Source organism: Pelophylax lessonae, assembly GCF_965119305.1.
Source record: "Pelophylax lessonae genome assembly, chromosome: 8".
NCBI classification, from domain to species: Eukaryota; Metazoa; Chordata; class Amphibia; order Anura; family Ranidae; genus Pelophylax; species Pelophylax lessonae.
The window spans coordinates 16,342,851-16,368,212 of NC_138775.1; the positions used below are offsets into that span (position 1 = coordinate 16,342,851).

The 25,362-nt window shown below is 44.7% G+C and overlaps 1 protein-coding gene across 1 annotated transcript in view; it reads left to right on the forward strand.

The window, feature by feature from the left end:
* RAD18 (RAD18 E3 ubiquitin protein ligase) overlaps positions 1 to 20,362 on the forward strand; it is a 506,049-nt gene extending 485,687 nt beyond the window's left edge. Inside the window, exon 12 of the mRNA XM_082265473.1 lies at positions 20,207 to 20,362. Within this exon, the coding sequence (XP_082121599.1) occupies positions 20,207 to 20,309 (103 nt within the window). The 3' untranslated portion in view covers positions 20,310 to 20,362. The remainder of the gene's footprint in view (positions 1 to 20,206) is intronic.
* Positions 20,363 to 25,362: the final 5,000 nt, after the last annotated feature.

A 25,362-nucleotide genomic window follows, 5' to 3' on the forward strand; every position in this document is an offset into this window, starting at 1 on the left:
ATCCGGTTTGCGTTTAGTTGGACCATCATTTATTTTTCAACAGGACAATGACCCCAAATACACCTCCAGGCTGTGTAAGGGCTATTTGACCAAGGAGGAGAGTGATGGGGTGCTGCGCCAGATGACCTGGCCTCCACAGTCACCGGACCTGAACCCAATCCAGATGGTTTGGGGTGAGCTGGACCGCAGAGTGAAGGCAAAAGGGCCAACAAGTGCTGAGCATCTCTGGAAACTCCTTTAAGACTGTTGGAAGACCATTTTAGGTGACTACCTCTTGAAGTGTGACTCTACAATTTTCATAGTCATGAAAATAAAGAAAACTCTTTGAATGAGAAGTTTTGGTCTGTACTGTATATAAAGTGCATGACAAATATATATATATAAAGTGCATATCATGCTAATTAAAAGCAAAGGTGAATAATTGAGCCCACGTGTAGCAGTGCAATAAATATCCATTTGAAGGAAATTCCTCCATATCCGATATAGACTAGTTTACATTAGGGAGACTTCTGGCCAGTTATATATTTTGATTTCTTTGTATACACACTTTTTTCACAATTTATATGGGCTATTGATTTTACAACATTTTTTGTGGTTGTTTTTTTCACTTATATTTATTGCACTACTACACATGGGCTTAATTATTCACCTTTGCTTTAAATTAGCATGATATGCACTTTATATATATTTGTCATGCACTATATATATATATATATATATATATATATATATGTGCTTTATTTATATATTTGACATGCACTTTATATATTTGAATATTTGTGTTGATTTGATGGTCCTCATTTGTTTCATGCTACATTTATGTTGCTTTATGCTTTACTGCTGATTTGATCCTTTTTTTATTATTATTATTGTATGTTGTGACACTACGGAAATTGGCTGCTATTGCCTTTTATCTCCTATCTCTATATACAATCTTTATTATATGTGCTTTCTTGGTTCTACCTGCAGATACTGATTAGCGCATTGGTTTACCGTTCCTATAATAAAATACAAGGAGCAACTCACATGGAGTGAAATAAAACAAGCTAATCAGTAAGGGGAGTCGGGGATGTCAGTGCTGGATGTCCACGATGTGGACCGCCAGGGTCCGCTGCTGCATGAAGGAGGCCAGGCAGAAGTCCTCGGGTGGAAAACCAAGTAGAGGGGATGAAGCTTGACCGCAGCACTTGCAGATAACATCACCTGGAGGGGGGAGGTCTCAAAGCATTTCTGAGTCTGCGTGATGCTGGTCCTGGCATATGCGCACTCCTTCGTCAGGGCCCAGGACTGGCATTGTGCAGAATCTGAAATGTGTTGCCAACTTCCCCCCTCCGGTGACGCTATCTGCACGGGCTGCGGTCCAGCTTCATCCCGTCTGCTTGGCTTTCCACCTGAGGACTTCTGCCTGGCCTTCTCCATGTAGCAGCAGACCCTGGTGGTCCACATCACGGTCATCCAGCAATCCCGGACTCATACTGATGAGCTTGTTTTACTTCACTCCGTGTGAGTTGTATTTTATTGCACCAAATAAACCTATAAACTGTCTGCACTTTCTTCTCTCTCCTGCCTGTCATTTAGAGTCTGCTCCTGCAAATATGCGTGCCCTAGTGCTTGGACACCAAGTCTCAGGATCCCCCCACTCCTGTCCTATGAACCTCATACTTTATATGTACTTCTTATGGACTATTTATACAGAGACTTCCCCACTCACACAGGGTCTGGTTGGTACCTTCTATCCTTGTCGTGTTTATGCGTTCTGGTGTAAACCTGCCCTAAATTAAACTTTTTGTGCCCGGAGTTCAGCTTTAAACTATGCAGCTACTTCAGTCACATATTGAATTCCTGTCTCAGCCTTTCACCAACTTTAAAATAAGAATTGCGCTCTTCTGCAAAGTCAATCAGAGGCTGTAAATCTAAACAACGTGTTTGCTGTTTGTGTTCCTGTAACAATCTCTGATGTACAAATTGATTTACTTTCCCTGGCGCACACAAAGTGGCATAATTGAAGTGTTGTTATGAAGGGAAGCAATTTTTCTGCGCTTTTGGTTTCCTTTGCCGCTAAACCGTCTCCTGCTGAGCTTTTCAAAGGCGTTCCATTACATGACAGCGTGGCGAGGCTGCGTTCTGACAGCTCCCGCCGCGAAGAGGGCAAATGCAAATGATTCCCAACAACTCCACTTCCCGCTAATGAGCCAATTTCATAAATCTTCTCCGAAACTCACAGATTAGCGATTAGTAATTAGGTTAACCTGGCCTTTTTGTATACCTTACCTATCTGTAGTTTATGTTACGGGAAGGGGGAATCGACATTCTGCGATATTTTGGGATATAGACTGACGGATATGTTTGCACAGCCGGGTGGAAATTCTTCCACATTATACGGAATGGAAAGACAGATGAGCCCAGCTTGTCAAGGCTGCACAAAGCTCAGCGCTGAGAGTAGGGCTGTGATAATGTGAGCCGCAGCTGAGCTACTTATAAAATCTAAAGGGTGACGCCGCCTACAATTGATAATTCAGCTTTGGTAAATTCAGCTGCATTAAACCACTTTGTATTCTCTCATATCTCTCAGGAGGTCTGTGGGTGAAATCCCTGCTCTGAGTTCCTGGGTCTGCACACCTGCTTGTGCTCATTAGGACTTCACTAGTTGCATGCTAGTTCTGGGTCAGTGACTAAAGTGTGATACGCACTATGAGAAAATCAAATAAATGGTTGTCTGATTTTCCATGAAGGTTCGTATCATGATATATTACCAACAATGGTATTAACTTGTACAATATCCTCGAATGACAAAGGCAAACGTTTGTTCATGTGTGTGATTTCTATGTTTTTTGCCACCTTCTTCATTCTTTGCGTCTGATCATGCACATTTTTCTCTATTTGATTAATTTCGTATGATCACTGTACACATTGAGCAAAAATCAGACTTGTTCAACGTCTAATCAACTGCTCCTGGTACAGAATTTTCCTTTAAATTTTCTTTTAGTGTGTACGCAGTTTTAGAGCAGTGTTCTCCAAACTGTGGCCCCCAGGCTGGATGCAGCCCTCTGCTTGCCTTTATCCGGGGCACTATTACTCCCATTGATACCAGTGATGAGGCACCATTCTTCCCACTGACACCAAGAATGGAGCACTATTCCTACCACTAATACCAATGATGGGGCATTATTCCTCCCATTGATACCAATAATAGAGTGTTTTTCCTCCCATTAATACCAGTAATAGGGCACTATTCCTTCCACTGATACCAATGGTGGGACACTGTTCATCCCACTGGGTCATTATTTCTTCCACTAATACCAATGATGAGGAATTTTTCACCCCTCTTATACCAATAATGCAGCATTATTCGTTCAACGAAAACCAATGCCGAGGCACTATTCCTCCCATTGAAACCAATGCTGGGCCACTATTCATTACGCTAATACACTTAGTAGAGACTATTCCTCTCACTAATAATAATTGGACTCTATTCCTCCCACTGATACCAATGATGGGGCACTATTCCTCCCATTGACACCAATTCTGCGACACTATTCCATCCACTGACACCAATGATGGGGCACTATTCCTTCCACTGACACCAATGATGGGGCACTATTCCTCCTACTGATACGAATGATGGGCACTTGTTTTTCCACTGATACCAATGATGGGGCACTATTCTTTCCCTACTGACCACAGACAGTGTAATTTCTTTTACCCCCATTTACCACTAAGTCTGAGGCATTGTTTACTCCCAGTGATGCTGGGTCACAGTCCAGCCCCCCTGATGTCTGAAAAACATTAAACTTGTCCTTTGTTTAGAAGTTTGGGGACCCCCTGTCTTAAAGTATTAAAACCACAGACCGTAAAAGAGGTCGGCCTCCATATTTCTCTCACTACACGTTTACTTTAGGGCTCAATCATATAGCCACAAGGGCTGTCATACAGTGTGCAAGAAGGTACAGAAACTGCGTGAGATCTTCCCTGGGAAGAGATTCTGCATACAGCCACTTAAAGAAAGCAATTACATTTAAAATATCTGCATCCGTGCATGTGTTTCAACAAGTACCAGCAAATACCCATGTAAAGCGGCATCCTGTAATTCCTTTCTATAGGCAGCTGCACACAGCAGCTGTGGCTCCTGGGGAAGATTTCGAGCAGGTTCCGTTTGCTTTTAAACACTGTGCGGTCCCCTTGCAGCCGAATGTATGAGCTCTTATAGTGCAACTAAAGCAAAACCTTTTTTTTTAGGTTTGGAAGGGCTCATTCTTTAGTGCTTATCGTATCTAGGTTACCCCAGGTTTTAATACACAAACTTATATACCCTGGCTGTAGAATTTCCGTGCTAAAAGCTACAGAATGGGGTTAGCGGACCCAAAGTAGAGGAAGGTAGATGTAGGACCTCACTAGCAGACCCAAGGTAGAAGAGACTAGACATACAACGTCACTAGCAGAACCAAGGTAGAAGATAGTAGACGTAGAATGTTAATAGCAGACCCAAGGCAGAATAGCGTAGACTTTGAATGTTACTAGGGGAACCAAGGTAGAAGAGAGTAGATGTAGAATGTCACTAGCAGACCCAAAGTAGAAGAGAGTGGATTTAGAACATTATTTGCGGACCCAAGTTAGAAGAGAGTAGATGTAGAACATCACTAGTGGACGCAAGGTAGAAGAGAGTAGATATACAACGCCATTAGTGGAACCAAGGTAGAAAAGAGTAGATGTAGATTGTCATTAGTGGACCCAATGTAAAAGACAATGGATGTAGCATGTTACTAGGGGAACCAAGGTAAGAAAGCGTGGACGTAGAATGTCACTATGGGAACCAAGGTAAAAGAGAGTAGATGTAGAACATTACTAGTAAACCCAAGATAGAAGAGAATCGTTGTACAATGTCATTAGCAGGCCCAAGATAGAAGTGAATAGATGTAGAATGTCACTACGGTAGAAGAATATGTATGTAGAATGTCACTAGTGGGCCCAAGGTAGACGAGAGTAGATGTAAAATGTCACTAGCAGACCTAAGGTAGAAACAGTAGAATGTCACAAGCAGACCCAAGGTAAAAACTATAGAATGTCACTAGCAGATCCAAGGTAGAAACTGTAGAATGTCACTAGCAGACCCAAGGTAGAAGCTGCAGAAAGCAACTAGTAGATCCAAGGTTGAAGCTGTAGAATGTAACTAGCAGCCGCAAGGTAAAAACTATAGAATGCCACAAGCAGACCTTTGGTAACAACTACAGTATGTCTGTAGCAAACCCAAGGTAGAAACTGTAGAATGTCACTAGCAGACCCAAGGTAGAAACTGTAGAATGTCACTAACGTGGCCCAAGGTAGAAGCTGTAGAATGTCACCAGCGGACCCAAGGTAGAAGCTGTAGAATGTCACTAGCGGGCCCAAGGTAGAAGCTGTAGAATGTGACCAGCAGACCCAAGGTAGAAACTGTAGAATGTCACTAGCAGACCCAAGGTAGAAACAGTAGAATGTCACAAGCAGACCCAAGGTAAAAACTATAGAATGTCACTAGCAGACCCAAGGTAGAAACTGTAGAATGTCACTAGCAGACCCAAGGTAGAAACTGTAGAATGTCACTAGCAGACCCAAGGTAGAAACTGTAGAATGTCACTAGCGGGCCCAAGGTAGAAGCTGTAGAATGTCACCAGCGGACCCAAGGTAGAAGCTGTAGAATGTCACTAGCGGGCCCAAGGTAGAAGCTGTAGAATGTGACCAGCAGACCCAAGGTAGAAACTGTAGAATGTCACTAGCAGACCCAAGTTAGAAACAGTAGAATGTCACAAGCAGACCCAAGGTAAAAACTATAGAATGTCACTAGCAGACCCAAGGTAGAAACTGTAGAATGTCACTAGCAGACCCAAGGTAGAAACTGTAGAATGTCACTAGCAGACCCAAGGTAGAAACTGTAGAATGTCACTAGCGGGCCCAAGGTAGAAGCTGTAGAATGTCACCAGCGGACCCAAGGTAGAAGCTGTAGAATGTCACTAGCGGGCCCAAGGTAGAAGCTGTAGAATGTCACTAGCGGGCCCAAGGTAGAAGCTGTAGAATGTGACCAGCAGACCCAAGGTAGAAACTGTAGAATGTCACTAGCAGACCCAAGGTAGAAACAGTAGAATGTCACAAGCAGACCCAAGGTAAAAACTATAGAATGTCACTAGCAGACCCAAGGTAGAAACTGTAGAATGTCACTAGCGGGCCCAAGGTAGAAGCTGTAGAATGTCACCAGCGGACCCAAGGTAGAAGCTGTAGAATGTCACTAGCGGACCTAAGGTAGAAGCTGTAGAATGTGAGCAGCTGACCCAAGGTAGAAGCTGTAGAATGTCACTAGCGGACCTAAGGTAGAAGCTGTAGAATGTGAGCAGCTGACCCAAGGTAGAAGAGAGTACGAAAATGAGAGAAACAAGATGAAAGCCAATCTGGAGGATTCAGGACTGGCAGCAGATATGATCCATGAAGGGAGGTCAGAGTGGTCAGAAAATGGTAGAGGTATCCAGGATTTATCAAAAATCAGGACGGGGCAGCACACAGGAGAGGAATCTGGTAAACCTAGCAAAGGTCAGTAACAGTTTTAAACAGGCAAAGAATACAGGTGCAATAGATCAGCAGGGAAATTCTATCACAAGGTGTAGAAGGCTATGCCCAATCGCCCACTAGAGTAGCAGCACTAAGTCTTGTTGCTAATTAACTTGGACGCAGGCCTAGTCTGAGAGGAAAAAAGCGCCAGAACCAGACAACGGGAGTCATCAGTGGACAGGCAAGTATATACGACCTGACAGGAAAACCACTGTGGTGAATCGAATTTGACTGCCGAATTTGTAAGGATCCAAACCTAGAAGGTAGCCTGTTAAGCAAGTGTTGTAGGATACTTTTATTTTTACATGTATAATTCTATAACTTTTTGATAAATTTGATCAATTTTAGGTATAGAAGATACAAAGGAGAAAGGTACATCACAGAAGGAAACGTAATGGTTTGATTATAAATAGGGGGAAAGGAACAGTTCAAATAAATAATGGAAAGACAAATTGGCCTTAGGAAACTTTGAGTATGCTAGTTTTTTGGAATAGCATTGTATGGAACGTTAAAGGGGACATCCTTAAGCCCCGTACACACGCAACGATTATCAGCCGACCGATCGTCCGTCTTTTGTCCAGAGTGGTGTTTTGTTGGTTGGAATGTGCCTAGACTTCACACGAATTTTCTCGTCTAACAAAATTCTACTTCAGAAGTGATGTCATGTGTTGGGTTGCTTTCTTTGTGTTCTTTCTTCTCTGAGCATGCCCAGACTTGCTCATTAGATTTTTCCCTGTCGAAATCTGTACTGACTGCACGAAAATCGGCCGTGTTTTGACGGCGGACAAAAATTTTATAGCCTTCACACCAGATTTTTTTTGGCCGAAAAGTCGGAGTTGGTTGTCGGAAGCATCATACTAACAAGCTAAAAATCGGCAGATCGGTCATTGTACGAAAATTCCCTGTCGATTTTCGATGCGTGTGTACGAGGCTTTACTCTTTCCTGCTCTCTCTGGGCACCTTTGTATTCCAGTTACCCAGCGTTGCTGAACCATGCCGACAGCTGTAAAAGAGAAAAGTGTTTGTGGGTTGCAACAGACCGTACAATCGTCTCCACATGCTGCAGTCCCTCTGAAGAAATGGCGCAGACATTTATAATTCTATTTAACAGCCTTTCCTGTGCGGAAGTGATTGTTTTGATGGAAGATATCCCCAGGAGTAGGCAGGCAGTGGGTATTGCACTGAACATCTTCTAATGATCAAATCTTTTCCTTTGGCGTACTCGGCAGGAGCCATTCCTGGGCCATTTAACTTGGTGATTGTTTTCACTGTTAAATGCTTTACCGTAACCAGCGGGTGCAAAATGTACAAAACTACAATCCAATTTGAGTAGTGACAAGGGGGCGGGGGTGTCAGCCATAAAGAGTGCAACACATCCTTGTGTTTTAGACCCACAACTGAGCCCAACTCCGGAGGCTTCTTCTGAACACCCATCCAAACTTTCCAGACGGCTTTTTTTATTGGGGAAAAGGCATCCAATAAGTTCTTTCCCTTGAAGCCCATAAACAGCAGACACCGATATTCCTTGCAGACCACATTTTCCATCTCCATTTGCAGATTGAGTACCAGGATGTGGGGGAAATATATAACAAGCCTGGAAAGAATGGAAATTTTAGCTTTGAGCGAGAAATTTGTACATTTGGATGAGACTCGGTGCATGCAGATGGACATGTATGAGATATATTATGTTGATTATTTGGATAAAAAGGCTTAATTGGAGTGTAATTCTGTATCTTGAAATAGCATTGTATGGAATGTTAAAGGGGACAGCCTTTCGCTTTCCTTCTCTCTCTGGGCACCTTTGTATCCCAGTTACAAGGCTTAAGTGTAAATCTAGGCATTAAATCAGTTTTCTGAGTACGGAGATGAGTTTTTCCAGTATAATTCTGCCCATTTGTGTCATCGTTTCTCTTTTTTTCAGGTTGTCCTATTCATAATAATGTTTTTTTCTTCCAGTTGGGTTTTAAAGTGTTTGTAAAGGCTTTTTTTTTTTTAATAACAAACATGTTATACATACCTGCCCTGTGCAGAGCAGGACCTAAACCTTCTCTTTTGGGGTCCCCTGCCAGTGCTCTTGACTCTTCCTCTCCTTTGTGTAACCCCATAGCAAGCCGTTTGTTATGGGGGCACAGCCCTGGGCTCGATCCAGATCTGGGCTGTGTGCCTCTATTGACAGACACAGCACAGTTCGTCCCCAAGGCCAAACCTGAATAGATGTCCAATAAAGTCATAGAGGTGATATGGTCAGGTGTCCCCAAACTTATGGCCATATAGTGTTTTAAACAGTCAGGTAGAGTTACGTTCTCTGCCTCTAGTGAATGTTCCACAAATCTTCACATTTAATATAACAAAAATTTGGAAAAGGAACTTTGTAAACTGCAGCACTAGAAAGTAAAGTAAATATTGCAATAATTCATCAGATCTGAGCTCAGGGGGCACACTTTGCCTTTAGGTAAGTATGGGCAGGTAATATGCTTTAATTTCTGTGTCGACGGATGGTGTCTTCGGCTTTCTCTGTGCCCGGGTGGCATGTTAGTATTGGGACAATAATTCAGTGGGCTGAAATCCTCCTCCTTCTGTCTGCTCCTATAACCCCTCTGCCTTGTGCTTCGCTGTCCTGCGGCTCTAATGTTTTCTTTTCAGCAAGAATCCCTCCCAAATTCATATTTCAGCTCTTACCAGTGGCGGCTGGTGCTCAAAATTTTTTTTTTGGGGGGGGGGCGCAAACAGAAAATTGTAATAGGCATTGCTTTGCGGCAAAAAACGCTGTAAAAAATTGCGTGACTTTGAGGTCACAAAAGTGGGAAAGGGGCCTTCAGTAATTAAGGTATAGTGTGCCCCTTTCAATGCAGAGAGACCAGCGTGCCCCCTTTCAATGCAGAGAGACCAGCGTGCCCCCTTTCAATGCAGAGAGACCAGCGTGCCCCCTTTCAATGCAGAGAGACCAGCGTGCCCCCTTTCAATGCAGAGAGACCAGCGTGCCCCCTTTCAATGCAGAGAGACCAGCGTGCCCCCTTTTCAATGCACAGTGACCAGCGTGCCCCCTTTTCAATGCACAGTGACCAGCGTGCCCCCTTTTCAATGCACAGTGACCAGCGTGCCCCCTTTTCAATGCACAGTGACCAGCGTGCCCCCTTTCAATGCACAGTGACCAGCGTGCCCCCTTTCAATGCACAGTGACCAGCGTGCCCCCTTTCAATGCACAGTGACCAGCGTGCCCCCTTTCAATGCACAGTGACCAGCGTGCCCCCTTTCAATGCACAGTGACCAGCGTGCCCCCTTTCAATGCACAGTGAGCAGCGTGCCCCCTTTCAATGCACAGTGAGCAGCGTGCCCCCTTTCAATGCACAGTGAGCAGCGTGCCCCCTTTCAATGCAGTGACCAGCGTACGTGCCCCCTTTCAATGCAGTGACCAGCGTACGTGCCCCCTTTCAATGCAGAGACCAGCGCACGTGCCCCCTTCAATGCAGTGACCAGCGTACGTGCCCCCTTCAATGCAGTGACCAGCGTACGTGCCCCCTTCAATGCAGTGACCAGCGTACGTGCCCCCTTCAATGCAGTGACAAGCGTGCGTGCCCCCGTCAATGCAGTGACCAGCGTGCGTGCCCCCTTCAATGCAGTGACCAGCGTACGTGTCCCCTTCAATGCAGTGACCAGCGTACGTGCGTGCCCCCTTCAATGCCCCCCCCCCCCCCACGAAACCAGTGCACTTACCTGAAAGCCCTGGAGCAGCGGCGGCGGCTTCTCCTCACTGTGTCCCCCGGCGGCGCGTCTCCATTCTCTTTGAGTCCTCCCGCCTCCTCGGCCAATGGCATGGGGTTCGCCTTGCGGCCAATCAGGAAGCCGGTATTAAAACAGCTTTCTGATTGGCCAGGAGGAAGATCGGTGTGACAATAGCGAATTTTCATTCGCTACTGTCACACAATGGGTGGGCTCGGGGCGCACTGCTCTGCCCCCCGGGACCACCCTTTGCATCACCCTATTAGAGCCTCTGGCTCTAATCGGGTCATTAAAAAAAAAAAACCCATTAAGCTCCATGCGTCCGGCGCCCCTGCATGCAGATTAGGGGGCCGGACGCATGGATGGGGGGGGGGGGCGGCGCTCCTGCGCCCTCAATACACCGGCCGCGACTGGCTCTTACTACAGCAAATGTCTCCACAACCCTGTCCTCAACTGGTGTCCAGTATTTCACTGAGCTCACTAGTCACTGAAACTTCCTGTACTGGGCAGAATAAATTGAAACCTTGCTGCTTGTTATTAATGTATCTATTGTATAGATTTATATAGCTCTGACATATACCGCAGTTCTGTATAGAGCTCGAAAAGGAATTCCCCTTGGGGTGGGACTTTTAAGGCACAGATAGTAACTTGGAAACAAACATATAAAATTATATAAATTTATTGAAGGTTATAGTAACAAAAATTGATTAAAAACATAAGGCAAGCTGTATACAATTCATCGGGTCATGAGGCAGATACAAATACCGCTGTATAAAGGTGAGTGCCCAACGCGTTTCAGAGACACAACAGAATTCCTTCTTCAGGGGCAACCTTAAAATGGCGGTCTGCAAGTGATCAATTATACATCAATCAATCATTGGTAAATATGGAAAACACATAACAATGTTTTATAGTCATTGCAGTTCATTCAAAATTTAGACATAATATATCTGTAATGGAACACTTACAGAGTCTGTCCGATGACACTTTAGAGTGTATGCCTGCCCATGGTATTTAAAAACAAAAAGCTGGAATGCTTTCGTCCCTATGTTTGGGTGCCGGAATGAGGAAGGTGGATAATCGAAATTGGAGGTATGATAGTTAAGCACGTTCTTGTTGGTGTGTGCCCGTCAGTCAATAGACTGAATGGGGACAACTGGAACCCAGAAAGAATTGGGAGATCTGTCTGGCCGAGGGAGGAAAAGGGAAAACAAAAACAAAAAGAAACAGTCACCAACGATGGTTATGTTTGAATTGTTCTACAAAAAATAGAACATAGGTTCAAACCATGTGCTGGTGGATAGGCTGATATCTGCACACAAAGGAATGCTGCATGGGTAAAACAATGTATATGAGGCAAATATTGCTTTGATCATAGAAATGTATATAATACATTTGGATAGATTCGAGGGATAGTTTAAATTACAAGCATCCAAAAAATGACTGGATGTTTAGTATATAAACGAATTGTGGACCCAAGTGCAGCGCTGATAGCAGAGACTCAGCTATCCATTCAGACACAATGTAAGATTAAAAGGAAAAAAGGAGCATTGATTTACCTTCACAATGACATGGGTTCGTGTAGGATCGTGTGTCAAAGCATCCACCTTCAGGCAAGTGATCAGTATAAATCACTGCCCGAAGGGGAGCTATATATGTTGGGCAATTGATTGGCTTAATTAGAATTAGCTGGATGTGCTTATCCCTGGACCTCCTCCTCGGCGATCTCCCTATGGGTTCCCTGGTGCGCAACCGCCGAACCGGCTCCCGACTGCGGCTGCGCAAGCGAGACAAGGCGGAAGTCCGCACGGCCGCTGCGCTCCACCGGCATGGTCCCTTCCGTCGGCGTGGAACGCAGGCGGAAGCGGATGGGCGATGTCAAAGGATCTCAGCAAGAGCCAATGGCAAACGCGCATAGGCGGACAGTTCAGAGAATGTCCGCCCACCATGCCGGGCTGTCACCAAAGGCACACAAATGGTTTAAAATGCTTAGTTATTTGATTTGATGGCAAAATAGCATCTTAGCAATTGTAAAACAGGACCTAGAAATTGCTTAATCATTTGAAAAAAAGTTTATATTGAATTAAAGGAGAAAATTCCTCTATGAAGGCACGATTTCCAAATTTCGGGAAGGAAGGCAGACCAGTTACATAGTGTGTAGGATATCGATATTATTCCCTCAATGGAAAGTAGCTATGAAAAATAGAAATAAAAAAACAATATATAAATACCGCGGATTCATACATTTTGTGTGTTACTAAACAGTTTTTCTTCTGCATGATGTAATAACAACAATGAACAGAAATAAAGAAGAAAAAGAAAGAGGAAAAGAAAAGGAGGAATATTAATTTATCAAAATATCAATTGGCCGACATATCGATGGATGCAGGAAAAAAAAAAAAAAACCCCAGATGAATGTAGAGAAACATCTTTATGATCAGAAACTGTCAAGAAAATGATTAGTGTTCCATGCCACCTGAAGTAAACCCCTCTAGGAAAGGCCTGAAAGAAATCATTTCGTTCAGGCCTGGGGGGTCAGTAGCCTTCAAGGTATGTATCCACCGTAATTCCATCTGTAAAAGAGTTTTATTCCAGTCCCCTCCACGGGGACTGGGATGTATTCTGTCAATGATCAGAAATCTAATTTTAGGAAACTGTCCTGCATGTACTAGAGAGGTATGTCGTCCCAGTGGTAAGTCTGGATTACAGGTCTTCATACTTTTAACATGTCTATTTGCTCGTTTAAAAAATGGTAATTTGGTTTTCCCAACGTAGAAACAACCGCACCCACAGAGGAGCAGATATATCACTCCGTGGGTGCGGCAGTTGGCAAAATGTTTAGGAACAAAGGTTTGACCATTGGGTAGTGTAGGATTTTTGGTGGTTAGCATATATCTGCAATAGTTGCAGCTACCACAGACATATGTACCCTTCAATCTACAGGGATCTTGGTTTTTGAAATTTTTGAATTCGCTTTGTACCAATCTTTCTTTTAGAGCTGGCACCTTTTTGAACGTGAATTGTGGACGTTCCGGGACAAATTTCCCCACAGTGGGGTCCAGGGTTAGAACGTGCCAATACTTGGAGATGATTTGTCTAATATCTAGATGTTGTTCCGAATATTTCATAATAATTCTTAGAACCTGGTCAGATTCGTCAGGGGTTCGAGGGGTCAACAAAGTTTGTCTATCAGAGGCAACTCCTGAGAGGTTACACGAAAACAACCCTCAAAAAAGCTTATAAAAAAGCAGTTGCCTCTGATAGACAAACTTTGTTGACCCCTCGAACCCCTGACGAATCTGACCAGGTTCTAAGAATTATTATGAAATATTCGGAACAACATCTAGATATTAGACAAATCATCTCCAAGTATTGGCACGTTCTAACCCTGGACCCCACTGTGGGGAAATTTGTCCCGGAACGTCCACAATTCACGTTCAAAAAGGTGCCAGCTCTAAAAGAAAGATTGGTACAAAGCGAATTCAAAAATTTCAAAAACCAAGATCCCTGTAGATTGAAGGGTACATATGTCTGTGGTAGCTGCAACTATTGCAGATATATGCTAACCACCAAAAATCCTACACTACCCAATGGTCAAACCTTTGTTCCTAAACATTTTGCCAACTGCCGCACCCACGGAGTGATATATCTGCTCCTCTGTGGGTGCGGTTGTTTCTACGTTGGGAAAACCAAATTACCATTTTTTAAACGAGCAAATAGACATGTTAAAAGTATGAAGACCTGTAATCCAGACTTACCACTGGGACGACATACCTCTCTAGTACATGCAGGACAGTTTCCTAAAATTAGATTTCTGATCATTGACAGAATACATCCCAGTCCCCGTGGAGGGGACTGGAATAAAACTCTTTTACAGATGGAATTACGGTGGATACATACCTTGAAGGCTACTGACCCCCCAGGCCTGAACGAAATGATTTCTTTCAGGCCTTTCCTAGAGGGGTTTACTTCAGGTGGCATGGAACACTAATCATTTTCTTGACAGTTTCTGATCATAAAGATGTTTCTCTACATTCATCTGGGGTTTTTTTTTTTTTTTTTTTTCCTGCATCCATCGATATGTCGGCCAATTGATATTTTGATAAATTAATATTCCTCCTTTTCTTTTCCTCTTTCTTTTTCTTCTTTATTTCTGTTCATTGTTGTTATTACATCATGCAGAAGAAAAACTGTTTAGTAACACACAAAATGTATGAATCCGCGGTATTTATATATTGTTTTTTTATTTCTATTTTTCACAGCTACTTTCCATTGAGGGAATAATATCGATATCCTACACACTATGTAACTGGTCTGCCTTCCTTCCCGAAATTTGGAAATCGTGCCTTCATAGAGGAATTTTCTCCTTTAATTCAATATAAACTTTTTTCAAATGATTAAGCAATTTCTAGGTCCTGTTTTACAATTGCTAAGATGCTATTTTGCCATCAAATCAAATAACTAAGCATTTTAAACCATTTGTGTGCCTTTGGTGACAGCCCGGCATGGTGGGCGGACATTCTCTGAACTGTCCGCCTATGCGCGTTTGCCATTGGCTCTTGCTGAGATCCTTTGACATCGCCCACCCGCTTCCGCCTGCGTTCCACGCCGACGGAAGGGACCATGCCGGTGGAGCGCAGCGGCCGTGCGGACTTCCGCCTTGTCTCGCTTGCGCAGCCGCAGTCGGGAGCCGGTTCGGCGGTTGCGCACCAGGGAACCCATAGGGAGATCGCCGAGGAGGAGGTCCAGGGATAAGCACATCCAGCTAATTCTAATTAAGCCAATCAATTGCCCAACATATATAGCTCCCCTTCGGGCAGTGATTTATACTGATCACTTGCCTGAAGGTGGATGCTTTGACACACGATCCTACACGAACCCATGTCATTGTGAAGGTAAATCAATGCTCCTTTTTTCCTTTTAATCTTACATTGTGTCTGAATGGATAGCTGAGTCTCTGCTATCAGCGCTGCACTTGGGTCCACAATTCGTTTATATACTAAACATCCAGTCATTTTTTGGATGCTTGTAATTTAAACTATCCCTCGAATCTATCCAAATGTATTATATACATTTCTATGATCAAAGCAATATTTGCCTCATATACATTGTTTTACCCATGCAGCATTCCTTTGTGTGCAGATATCAGCCTATCCACCAGCACATGGTTTGAACCTATGTTCTATTTTTTGTAGAACAATTCAAACATAACCATCGTTGGTGACTGTTTCTTTTTGTTTTTGTTTTCCCTTTTCCTCCCTCGGCCAGACAGATCTCCCAATTCTTTCTGGGTTCCAGTTGTCCCCATTCAGTCTATTGACTGACGGGCACACACCAACAAGAACGTGCTTAACTATCATACCTCCAATTTCGATTATCCACCTTCCTCATTCCGGCACCCAAACATAGGGATGAAAGCATTCCAGCTTTTTGTTTTTAAATACCATGGGCAGGCATACACTCTAAAGTGTCATCGGACAGACTCTGTAAGTGTTCCATTACAGATATATTATGTCTAAATTTTGAATGAACTGCAATGACTATAAAACATTGTTATGTGTTTTCCATATTTACCAATGATTGATTGATGTATAATTGATCACTTGCAGACCGCCATTTTAAGGTTGCCCCTGAAGAAGGAATTCTGTTGTGTCTCTGAAACGCGTTGGGCACTCACCTTTATACAGCGGTATTTGTATCTGCCTCATGACCCGATGAATTGTATACAGCTTGCCTTATGTTTTTAATCAATTTTTGTTACTATAACCTTCAATCAATTTATATAATTTTATATGTTTGTTTCCAAGTTACTATCTGTGCCTTAAAAGTCCCACCCCAAGGGGAATTCCTTTTCGAGCTCTTACATTATGGGATGTGGCACATTCAGGTGTGATTCCACATGAGCATAATACACAGTTCTGTATAGAGAACACTGAGCCAGTCTCTGCACCAGAGGAGCTTACACCCTAATGTCCCTGCCATAGTCACATACTATTATTATACATTTATATAGCTCTTACATATACCCCAATGCTGTGCAGAGAACCCAGAGTCATATCAGCTTCTGTAGCAGAGGAGCTTACACTCTAATGTCCCCCCAGCACAAACACACAGAGTCACACACTATTAATATTATACATTTATATAGCTCTGACAAATACTGCAGTGCTGTACAGAGAATACTGAGCCAGTCACATCAGTCTCTCCAGTGCTGTTCTGCAAGGTGCTGATGGCTCACTCTGCTTTGGTTTCAACTGGAGGAAACCTCAAGCCTGGGAGCTCTCCTACTGGCTTCTTCCCAATCACCATGCAGCGGGTGGGGGAGGACGAAGGTGGAGACTCTGCAGAGGTTCTGAGGCCTACACCATGTGCTCAAGCTGCAATGGATCCTGGGTTTGTCCCTATGCAAGGGGAGTCCTTACTAACCTTCCAGGATAAAGTGGTGAATAGACTTTGCCGTATTACTAAGAAGGAACAGAAGCTTGCTGTCCTGAAAGCAGATTTAAGGAAAAATAAATCTTTGCACAGTAAGGCCGGAAACAGTAAGAGGGAAGACTTCAAGCTGAAGTCTCTAAAGGAGGCATTAAAATGCAGGAGAAGTTGGTGGCCTCGCTGAAGGAAAACAGTGGTGTGTTCAAAGAGAGGCATGAGAATGAGGAGAGATTCCAACAGATGGAGAGTGCCAGTGTGAGTACCAGCCAGAGGGTGGATTCCACAGCAAGGGTGACAGTATGGATGGGGGACTGGGGGTAAGGAAGTGGCTTTACATGGTGGCCCCGGTATTACTCCTGTTTCAGGATCTGTCGTGTCTGAGTCGGTATCTGCCCCCCTCCCTCCCCAGCAGCCTAGGCCATCTCAGGAGGACGTTGAGGAAAATGGCAGATTGCAGCAAGCTATTGCGGAAATTGAATCTCCATTGAGTGGCAGGAAGTTTGGGTTTTCCGCCGACTCGTCAGATGAAGACGAGGAGGAGGATGTCATCCCTCAGCCTGTAAAGATAAAAGTTGTGGACAAATGTTTATTTGTCAAGTCTGATCAAAATGGTGGCAATGCTACAGTGTCTGCAGATGTTGAACATGCTGGAACTAATTCAGTTCAGAAAAATGCTGGCGAAGTAGTGTCTATGGAGAATCTGTCTCAGTGTGTGGAGGACTTTCCTGTGATTGCTGCCACAGACAAGATTGCATCTGTCAATGGATCCTTGCAGTCGGCAGGGAGGAGTTGGCGAGAACCCAAACAAAGAAGTTCCTGTGAGTGTCTGTGAGAACACTATCTTGACAAGGAATTAATCTACACCCCCGAGGATTTATGGGTCTGGTTGAGGAGGTTTGGTAAAATATTGTGTCCCCTAAAAAAAGATTGTGGATGATAGAGGAATCTGGACGGGGGGTTGGTCAGTGTCAATGAGGTTGAGAGTGTGTGAGAATGTGGCCCAGCATTTGCCCTCCTCTGCCTTTATTGGTAGAGATAGGCTTACCATCTTCTACCCTGGTCAACCTAAGGGGCTGAATACAAATACACGTCACACTTTTCACTTATTTATTTGTAAAAAAAAAATTAAAACCATTTATCATTTTCCTTCCACTTCACAATTATGGGCCACTTTGTGTTGGTCTATCACATAAAATTCCAATAAAATACATTTACATTTTTGGTTGTAACATGGCAAAATGTGGAAAATTTCAAGGGGTGTGAATACTTTTTCAAGGCACTGTATACCGCAGTGCTGTACAGAAAACACTGTTTTGAGTACTGCTTTAACCCTTATAAACGAATTCAGGGTTATTCTCAGCTATATGTATTAACTGGGACAAATCAGTTTTGTTCCCACTAACGTAAGGTCCCCTAATCCCGCCGATTAATTTGCCACTGTCAGTAGTTAATTTCCAGTGATTTTACCACCTTTTAAGTCACTAACCTCCAACCGGTGGTGACCCAGCTTGCCCATAGGTGTGGAATATGGAAGCCCCTTCCTCTGACCCCGGTTGGTCGAGTGAATCTAATAAAGATGACCTTTCTGCCGAAATTCCATTATGTATTTAGAAACACCCCGGTTTTGATCCCTACGGTCTTCTTTGATAAAATAGATCAACTCCTTTCTCACTTCATGGTCCCCCGAATTGCGAGGTTCACTTTGCAGCTCCCTATGTCTCAAGGCGGATTAGCCCTCTCTAACTTTAATTATTATTACTGGGCAACGGTTCTGGTGACTGTGAGGTGATGGTTTGGTCAACTGAAAGGGATCCTGGTGGTTAATTCTGAGGCGGCGATGCTAGGCCTCCTATGCTGAGCTCAGTAATGTGGTTTTTCGTAGCCCTAAGTCTAACCCTGGCATAACAACTCCAGCGTTTACCACTATTAGAGTTTGGCAGCATATGTCCAAATATATGGGGGAACCCAATAGCTACTCGCCCTACACTCCGCTGTGGGGTAACCCATTCCTCCCACATTTGATGTCTGTTCCGGATCCTGAAATATGGGCTAGGTTTGGTATCACCACCCTTAAACATATTTTTAAAGATGTTCTCTATTGACTTTTGACCAGCTAAAGCAGGAATTTAATTTGCTCAATCGACTGTTCTTTAGATATCTACAGCTACGCTGGGGGGGATCGATCCGCAGATCACCGCTGAGCAGGCGGATGACAGCTCCATCCCTGCTTACTTTGCAGAGACGGACCTGTCAGAGCCCCGCTCTCCTCTATGGGAGATCGGATGAAAACGGACCGCCTGTCAGTTTTCATCTGATCCTCCAGACAGCTTTCCATCCATCTGGATTTCACGGACAGGATCAGATCGGATAGCAGAGGATGTCAGTGCTGACATCCGCTGCTTAAAGCGGAGTTCCGGGCACAAAAACATTTTTTCAATGAACATACCCCCGGGACAGTCAGGGCTAGTACATTCCACAATGGCTAGCCTCTGATCTGTCCCGGTTCGCACTTACCTGCAAGAAGAAATACTTACTTATAAAATTTCTTCTACATCGTTGCCATCTCTGTTGTGGGCAGCTGAAGCCAGCGCGATCCTCTTCCGCGTCGTCTTCTCCCAGAATGCGCCTTCACCGGCCCCTCTTGTCACTTCCAGTGCGGCGCCGCATTCCTACACAGCTTTTGGGCATGTCCAGAAGCTGTTTAGCAGGGAATGCGGCGTCGCACCGGAAGTGACGAGCGGGGCCGGTGCCGTCGCATTGATTCCTGGGAGCGATGACGTTCAGCTCCCAGGAATCATTGCAAACCGGAAGTGACGGCGCGGGCCGCGGCCACAGAGGGAGGAAGTGGAAAATAGGTGAGTATTTCTTTCTACAATTACAAGGTAAGTAAAAAAAAAAAAATCCTAACTATCCAATTCCTTTTCAGGTGAAGAAGAGCAAGCGGATGGCCACAAAATCGATTAGGTCGATTTTGTGCCCGGAACTCCGCTTTAATAGGGGTGCATGGAGCATCCAATCAGGTCCGCCTGAAAAACTGACAGGTGGACCTGATCGGAAAGTCCGTGTGAAAGGGGCCATAGGAGAAAAAAATATATCATTTTCTCACCTGTGTTGTGGGGTGAAGTCTTCCTCTGATGAGATCTCGGGAAATGCTGAGTACTCCAAATCCCGCAGGAAGACACTGCCCTGCACTGCAGATTCCCAAAAACAACCCTCTTAGGGAAGAAGCCGGAAAAGGTGAGTATGCAATCAATTTTTTTTATTTGCTACAGGAATTTGACAGGATTTTTTTTCAGTGATTATATGGGGGGGGGTGGCAATTGTTGCTTTATTTGCTTTCATTTTAAATGTGTTATCTCTGCCTGCAGCTTGTTCAGTGTGTGGATTGCAGTATGATTTTTGTTACCATAGAACAGCATGTGAAATGTTTTGGTTCAGGGGCCATTAAACTGAACCTTCTCCCTCTTCTCTATACCTGCAGAAATCACCCCAAGCCCAAAACCAGGAAGAGGAAAACAGACGCGGGGAAAGAAACTGTGACTAGACCTCCGCAGACGCCCCGAGCCAAGCGCCATCGCAAGTAAAGATCTGCGATCTCCAGGCTGAACCAACAGAGCATACACTGCTTGGGGGGGGGGGGGGGGAGAGAAAAGCAGACGCATCCTGCAAGAGACGGCGGGGATGATTTACAACAGAAATGACTTACAGCAATCAGATTTCCATATGAAATAATAGCCAGACTTCTGCTCCAACTTTGGTAAATGAAGACCCAAAGATTGTTTTTTAAGCCTATTTAATCCTCTCTCCTGGAAATAAATAAACCACCTCACAGAACTCAGGGCTGCGTGTGGCCTGACCCCAAATCAGTGATGCAAACTCAGACTGGCTGCACGGGGGGGGGGGGGGGTGCGTCTATAGATCCCTGCTCTGTTCTGGTTCTCTACTACAGCACCGGCCTTTACAGCCTGTTCATCCCAGCACATCTGATCACAGAGGAGGCCTCAGGACTGCACATAGCACCAGCCTTTCTTGTGGAAGGTAGAAGGAAGCGAAGCAAATCCCATATGAAAAGCCTCAGCTGGAAGCTGCTGTTCTATGCTCTTTGGCTGCATTCTGATTCCAGTGCTGTGACATGAGCAGAATACTTTCATCTTCACTGTTACAGATCTAGTGGGTGGCCAAGGGAGTCGGAGGAAGGCAGCTTCCATCAGAGGCTTCTCACCTTGTATTTCATGTTGTGACCTCTTTCTCTCATGCACTGAGAACTGTAAGTCGAAGAGATGAACCCCATTATTAAACTGCTTTAGAGTGATATTTGGATACGGAATGGAGGCCTGATATTTAAAAAAAAAAAACAAATCTGTGAAAACAATTTTCATGGTATCCCGTCATGTAAAAAATGCTGCTGGAGGTAAAGAAGTCAGGCTGAATGCTTCTCCACCATTCAGGGGAGGCCTTGCATTTTTGTCAGTGAATACAAACCTCCCTCCGATTGGTCGAGCTGAAAATTGTAAAACCATCCACCCGCCTCCCCACCTGAGCCAATCAGCGGAAGCCTTGTATTCATTCATAAAAATACAAGGCTTCTCCTGAATGGCTGAGTTGATTTAATCCCGGATGGGAAGTCACCCGCAATTCTGCCGGAACACTGCTTACTGTGTGCAGCTAACGCTACAACGGTTTGTTACAGCGACCACGTCATTCTGTAATGGAAATAGTTCATGTGAGCCAGCTTGGCCTGCACAAGCTATTTGGAACTGAAAGCTGGAATTCTACTTTATATCTTTGGTGGACCTCCTGGATCACTGCCTGTCCTTTTGCAACTTACAGGGGGAGATTTACTAAAACTGGTTCACACAGAATCTGGTGCAGCTCTGCATGGTAACCAATCATTTTCTAACTTCAGCTTGTTCTATTAAAGTCGTTTTTTTTAAATTTTGTTTAAAAATAAGGAACATGTTATACTTACCTGCTCTGTGTAATGGTTTTGCACAGAGCAGCCCTGATCCTCCTCTTCTCAGGTCCCTCTTCGGTGCTCCTGGCCCCTCCCTCCTGCCAAGTGCCCCCACAGAAAGCAGTTTGCTATGGGGGCACCTGAGCCGAGACGCTGCTCTGTGTGTCCATTCAGACATGGAGCCACAGCTCCGCCCACCCCCTCTCTCTCTCCTTTTTGGCTCACTGACTTTGACAGCAACGGGAGTCAGTGGCGCCTGCTGTGTGTCTCAACCAATCAGGAGGGAGAGTTCTGGACAGCCAAGTCTCTCGTGCAAGATCACTGGATCAGGATGAGGCTCAGGTAAGTATGAGGGGGGCTGCTGCACACAGAAGATTTTTTTATCTTTATACATACAATGCATGAAGATATAAAAAAAACCTTCTGCCTTTAGAAACACTTCTTTACGCTTTGACAATAAAACATGGAAGCTGATTGATTACTATGCAGAGCTGCACCAGATTCTGTCTGGACCAGTTTTAGTAAATCTCCCCTGTAATTCCACCCCTTCTCTCACCTGTCTATTCGCAGAACACAAAGGGGGAGATTTACTGCACTCCGAATCGGGTGCAGCTGTGCATGACAGCCAATCAACTTCTAACTTCAGCTTGCTCAATTAAAGAGGTTGTAAACCCCCCCAAAAAAAAAAAACCCTGTAATACAAAGGCATAATGAGCTAGTATGCATCGCATACTAGCTCATTATGAAATACTTACCTTAGAACGAAGCCCCGGCAGTGCCGCCCGCTCAGTGGTGACACAGCCGACATGTTCGGTCATTCTGCTTCCTGGTTCTGATTGGCCGGAGGCGCAATGACATCACTCCCACGCATTTATGCAGGAGCCGCTGTTCTCTGCACAGGGCTGCATGAAATGTAAGTATCTCCTTAACGGTGCAAGTTTAGGAGATATTTACAGTACCTATAGGTAAGCCTTATTAAAGGCTTACCTATAGGTAAAAGTTATAAGAGTGAGTTTACAACCACTTTAAGCTTTGACAATAAAACCTGGAAGCTGATTGGTTTCTTTGCATAGCTGCACCAGATTTTGCCTGCTCCAGCTTCAGTAAATAACCCCCAGTGTATCTAGTGAATCGGTTTACAGAATACAAAGGCTTCTGTGAATGGCCAAGAGGAGAGGCATAGAAACAATAGGATGGCTGCTGCAGAGGAGAACTGCTGGTCTTAATCGGAATGCTGGAAACATAGTGAAAGCAGCACTCAATGGAAATGTAAATGGTGAACAACAGGCAGCGATTTGGGAAGAGGCATTCAGTTCTAAGTAACTAAGCAGATTTTTTTTTTTCTCCTTTAAGTAAGCCAATAGTTGGTGGCAGCATAAGGCATGTGACCCCGGAGGGGGCAAGGCAAGGGATGTCATCCTCTCCTAGGATTATGGAAGTGACAGCAGGTTAACTATAAATAATGGTAATTGCTCCCCCCCAGCCAAATAAAAGCTGCCGACCTTGCAGAGATAATTCTCACCTAGCTTTGCTTTGTTACTGGTTGAAATGCTGCAGAATGTCGCTCACCATTGGTTGTATGGTTGCTCCTGTGTTGGTTGGTCGCTCATCTGGCCAGCAAGGGAACGATGCCCTGTACAGTGACCCCATAGTGAGTGGATCACTAGTGTGCCATAATCCTTACAATCTGTATAATGGGTCTGGTTAGTGCTGCATATGAATTATAGACAGGCGGAACGTTGTAATTCCAGCATCTGTATACAGAGTGACGGAGGCAGCACAGAACACAGGGGAGACTTTCTATAACTTGTGGAATATAGAAATGGTTTCCTCTGGAGATAACGAAGGCTTTTCAGCTGCAACTGTGATTAAAAAACATAAAAATACGACTTTACCAGACCACGTCCCACCCATGTGGTCACTGCACTGCATGTCTAGCACCATCTCAATGTGCCATTGAGCCGTCACATCGCATCAAACCCTGACCACGTCTGCCCACCCCAGAGGAGCTGTCTCAGCTTTTAATGTCAATATCAAATAAATGACTTCTCTTTTCTTGTCTATGTAACTTTTTGATTCTGTTTGTTACCCACTCATTGCAGAATCCGAAATCATCACATTCCGCAGTGTTATTGAGATCCTACACACTTAACGTCCCCACCACAATCACCAGTGATGGGACAAGGTCATCTAGATCAGTGTTTCTCAACTCCGGTCCGCAGGGCACACTAACAGGCCAGGTTTGCAAGAAAACTGAAGTACATCACAAATTATATAATTTTCTGCCAGAGCCCCCCCTTCCTACCTGTGCCGTCTTCTGAGGTCTAGGGATTCCTCCTGATGCTGTGCGGGGCTGCCATTTTCTTGTAGCCTGTGTGCTTAAAGTGGAGCTCCGGCCTATTTTGCAACTTTAGTGATTCCTGGAGTGCTCGCTATGCTGATCAACAATTGGGCATTTTCATTTTTTTTCGGGGGTCCCTTACCTTATTTTCCGGGCATTTATGATTGTACTTCCTCCTCCTCCCCCCTCTGTGGCCACGGCCACCAACATCACTTCCGCTTTTGCATTGCATTCTGGGAGCTGTTTGTCATCACTCCCAGGAGGCTGGAATCAGGAAGAACTCCCAGAACACTCTCTGGAATCAGGAAGAAGGACACAGCAGATTACACTGCGGGTTCAGATGCCCACGTCTAAGATGGCCGCGCCCAGACAGCCTTTTTAAAAGTAAGATTTTGACTAAAATCCAATACTGTACACCTTGTAAGTATGAGAATAGCGGTTCTGTAAAGAGCGATGGATTAGTATTATAGGGGTGTTTTTAGTTAAAGGTATTTCTCTAGCGCTCATTGACAGACGTAGTCCTCGGTGATACACCACCTTCGGGTTATGTTGCCTCCACAGGAGCAGGACTAGACAGGAAATTAAAAAGCTCTGGCCACACCCTAGGGGCAGTCCCAGAGGGTATATCCTCTCTCTCTCTGCCTCAGCAAATCAGTTATTTTCTGTCTAGTTAGGAGTAAGGACCTAGATACCTTGCTGGGATCTTAGGTCCTGGCAAGATTTTTTTCTTAAAGGATTTTTTAGACAGCTTTTTTTCTCCAGTGTTCCTGTGAGATCTTCAAGCAAGAAAGCTGAACTGGGCGACTGGCTGGATGTTGAGATCCGGTGGTCACCCCAGTTCAGCCTACGAGCACGTGCAGGCCATAGCTCCGCGCTGGGTCGGCCGCGACAAAGTCCCATTAAAGGACTGACCCCGCGAGTTAAACGTCTCGCTGAAACGCCAAAGACCATGAGTCACGGCGTCCATACCGGTCGACAGCCCTCCCGCCCCGGTGGAGAGGGGTACTGTCAGGAGTTGGTGCCCGCCTGGTTCCGGTATGGTGAGTAGTATGTTCCCCCTTTTCCCCTGACGGGTCTTGTGGTGAACGCGGGCCCCTCTCTGTATGGTAAGATAGAGTCCCTCTCTATCCTATAAATGACACAGATCCCCCTACTTTGAGTGTGATTTTATGTGCAAAAAGCCAGGAGGCTTGGTTTGGGAGCTAACAATCTAATTGTATACATGTTAAAAAGATTATAATCTGTGGCATTCTGGGAATCTTACGGTGATAAGAATAAGCTACCTACCAGTCAGAAGCCACGGACATGTAGACTGCCTTCCTAATCAGATCTCCAGCTATTA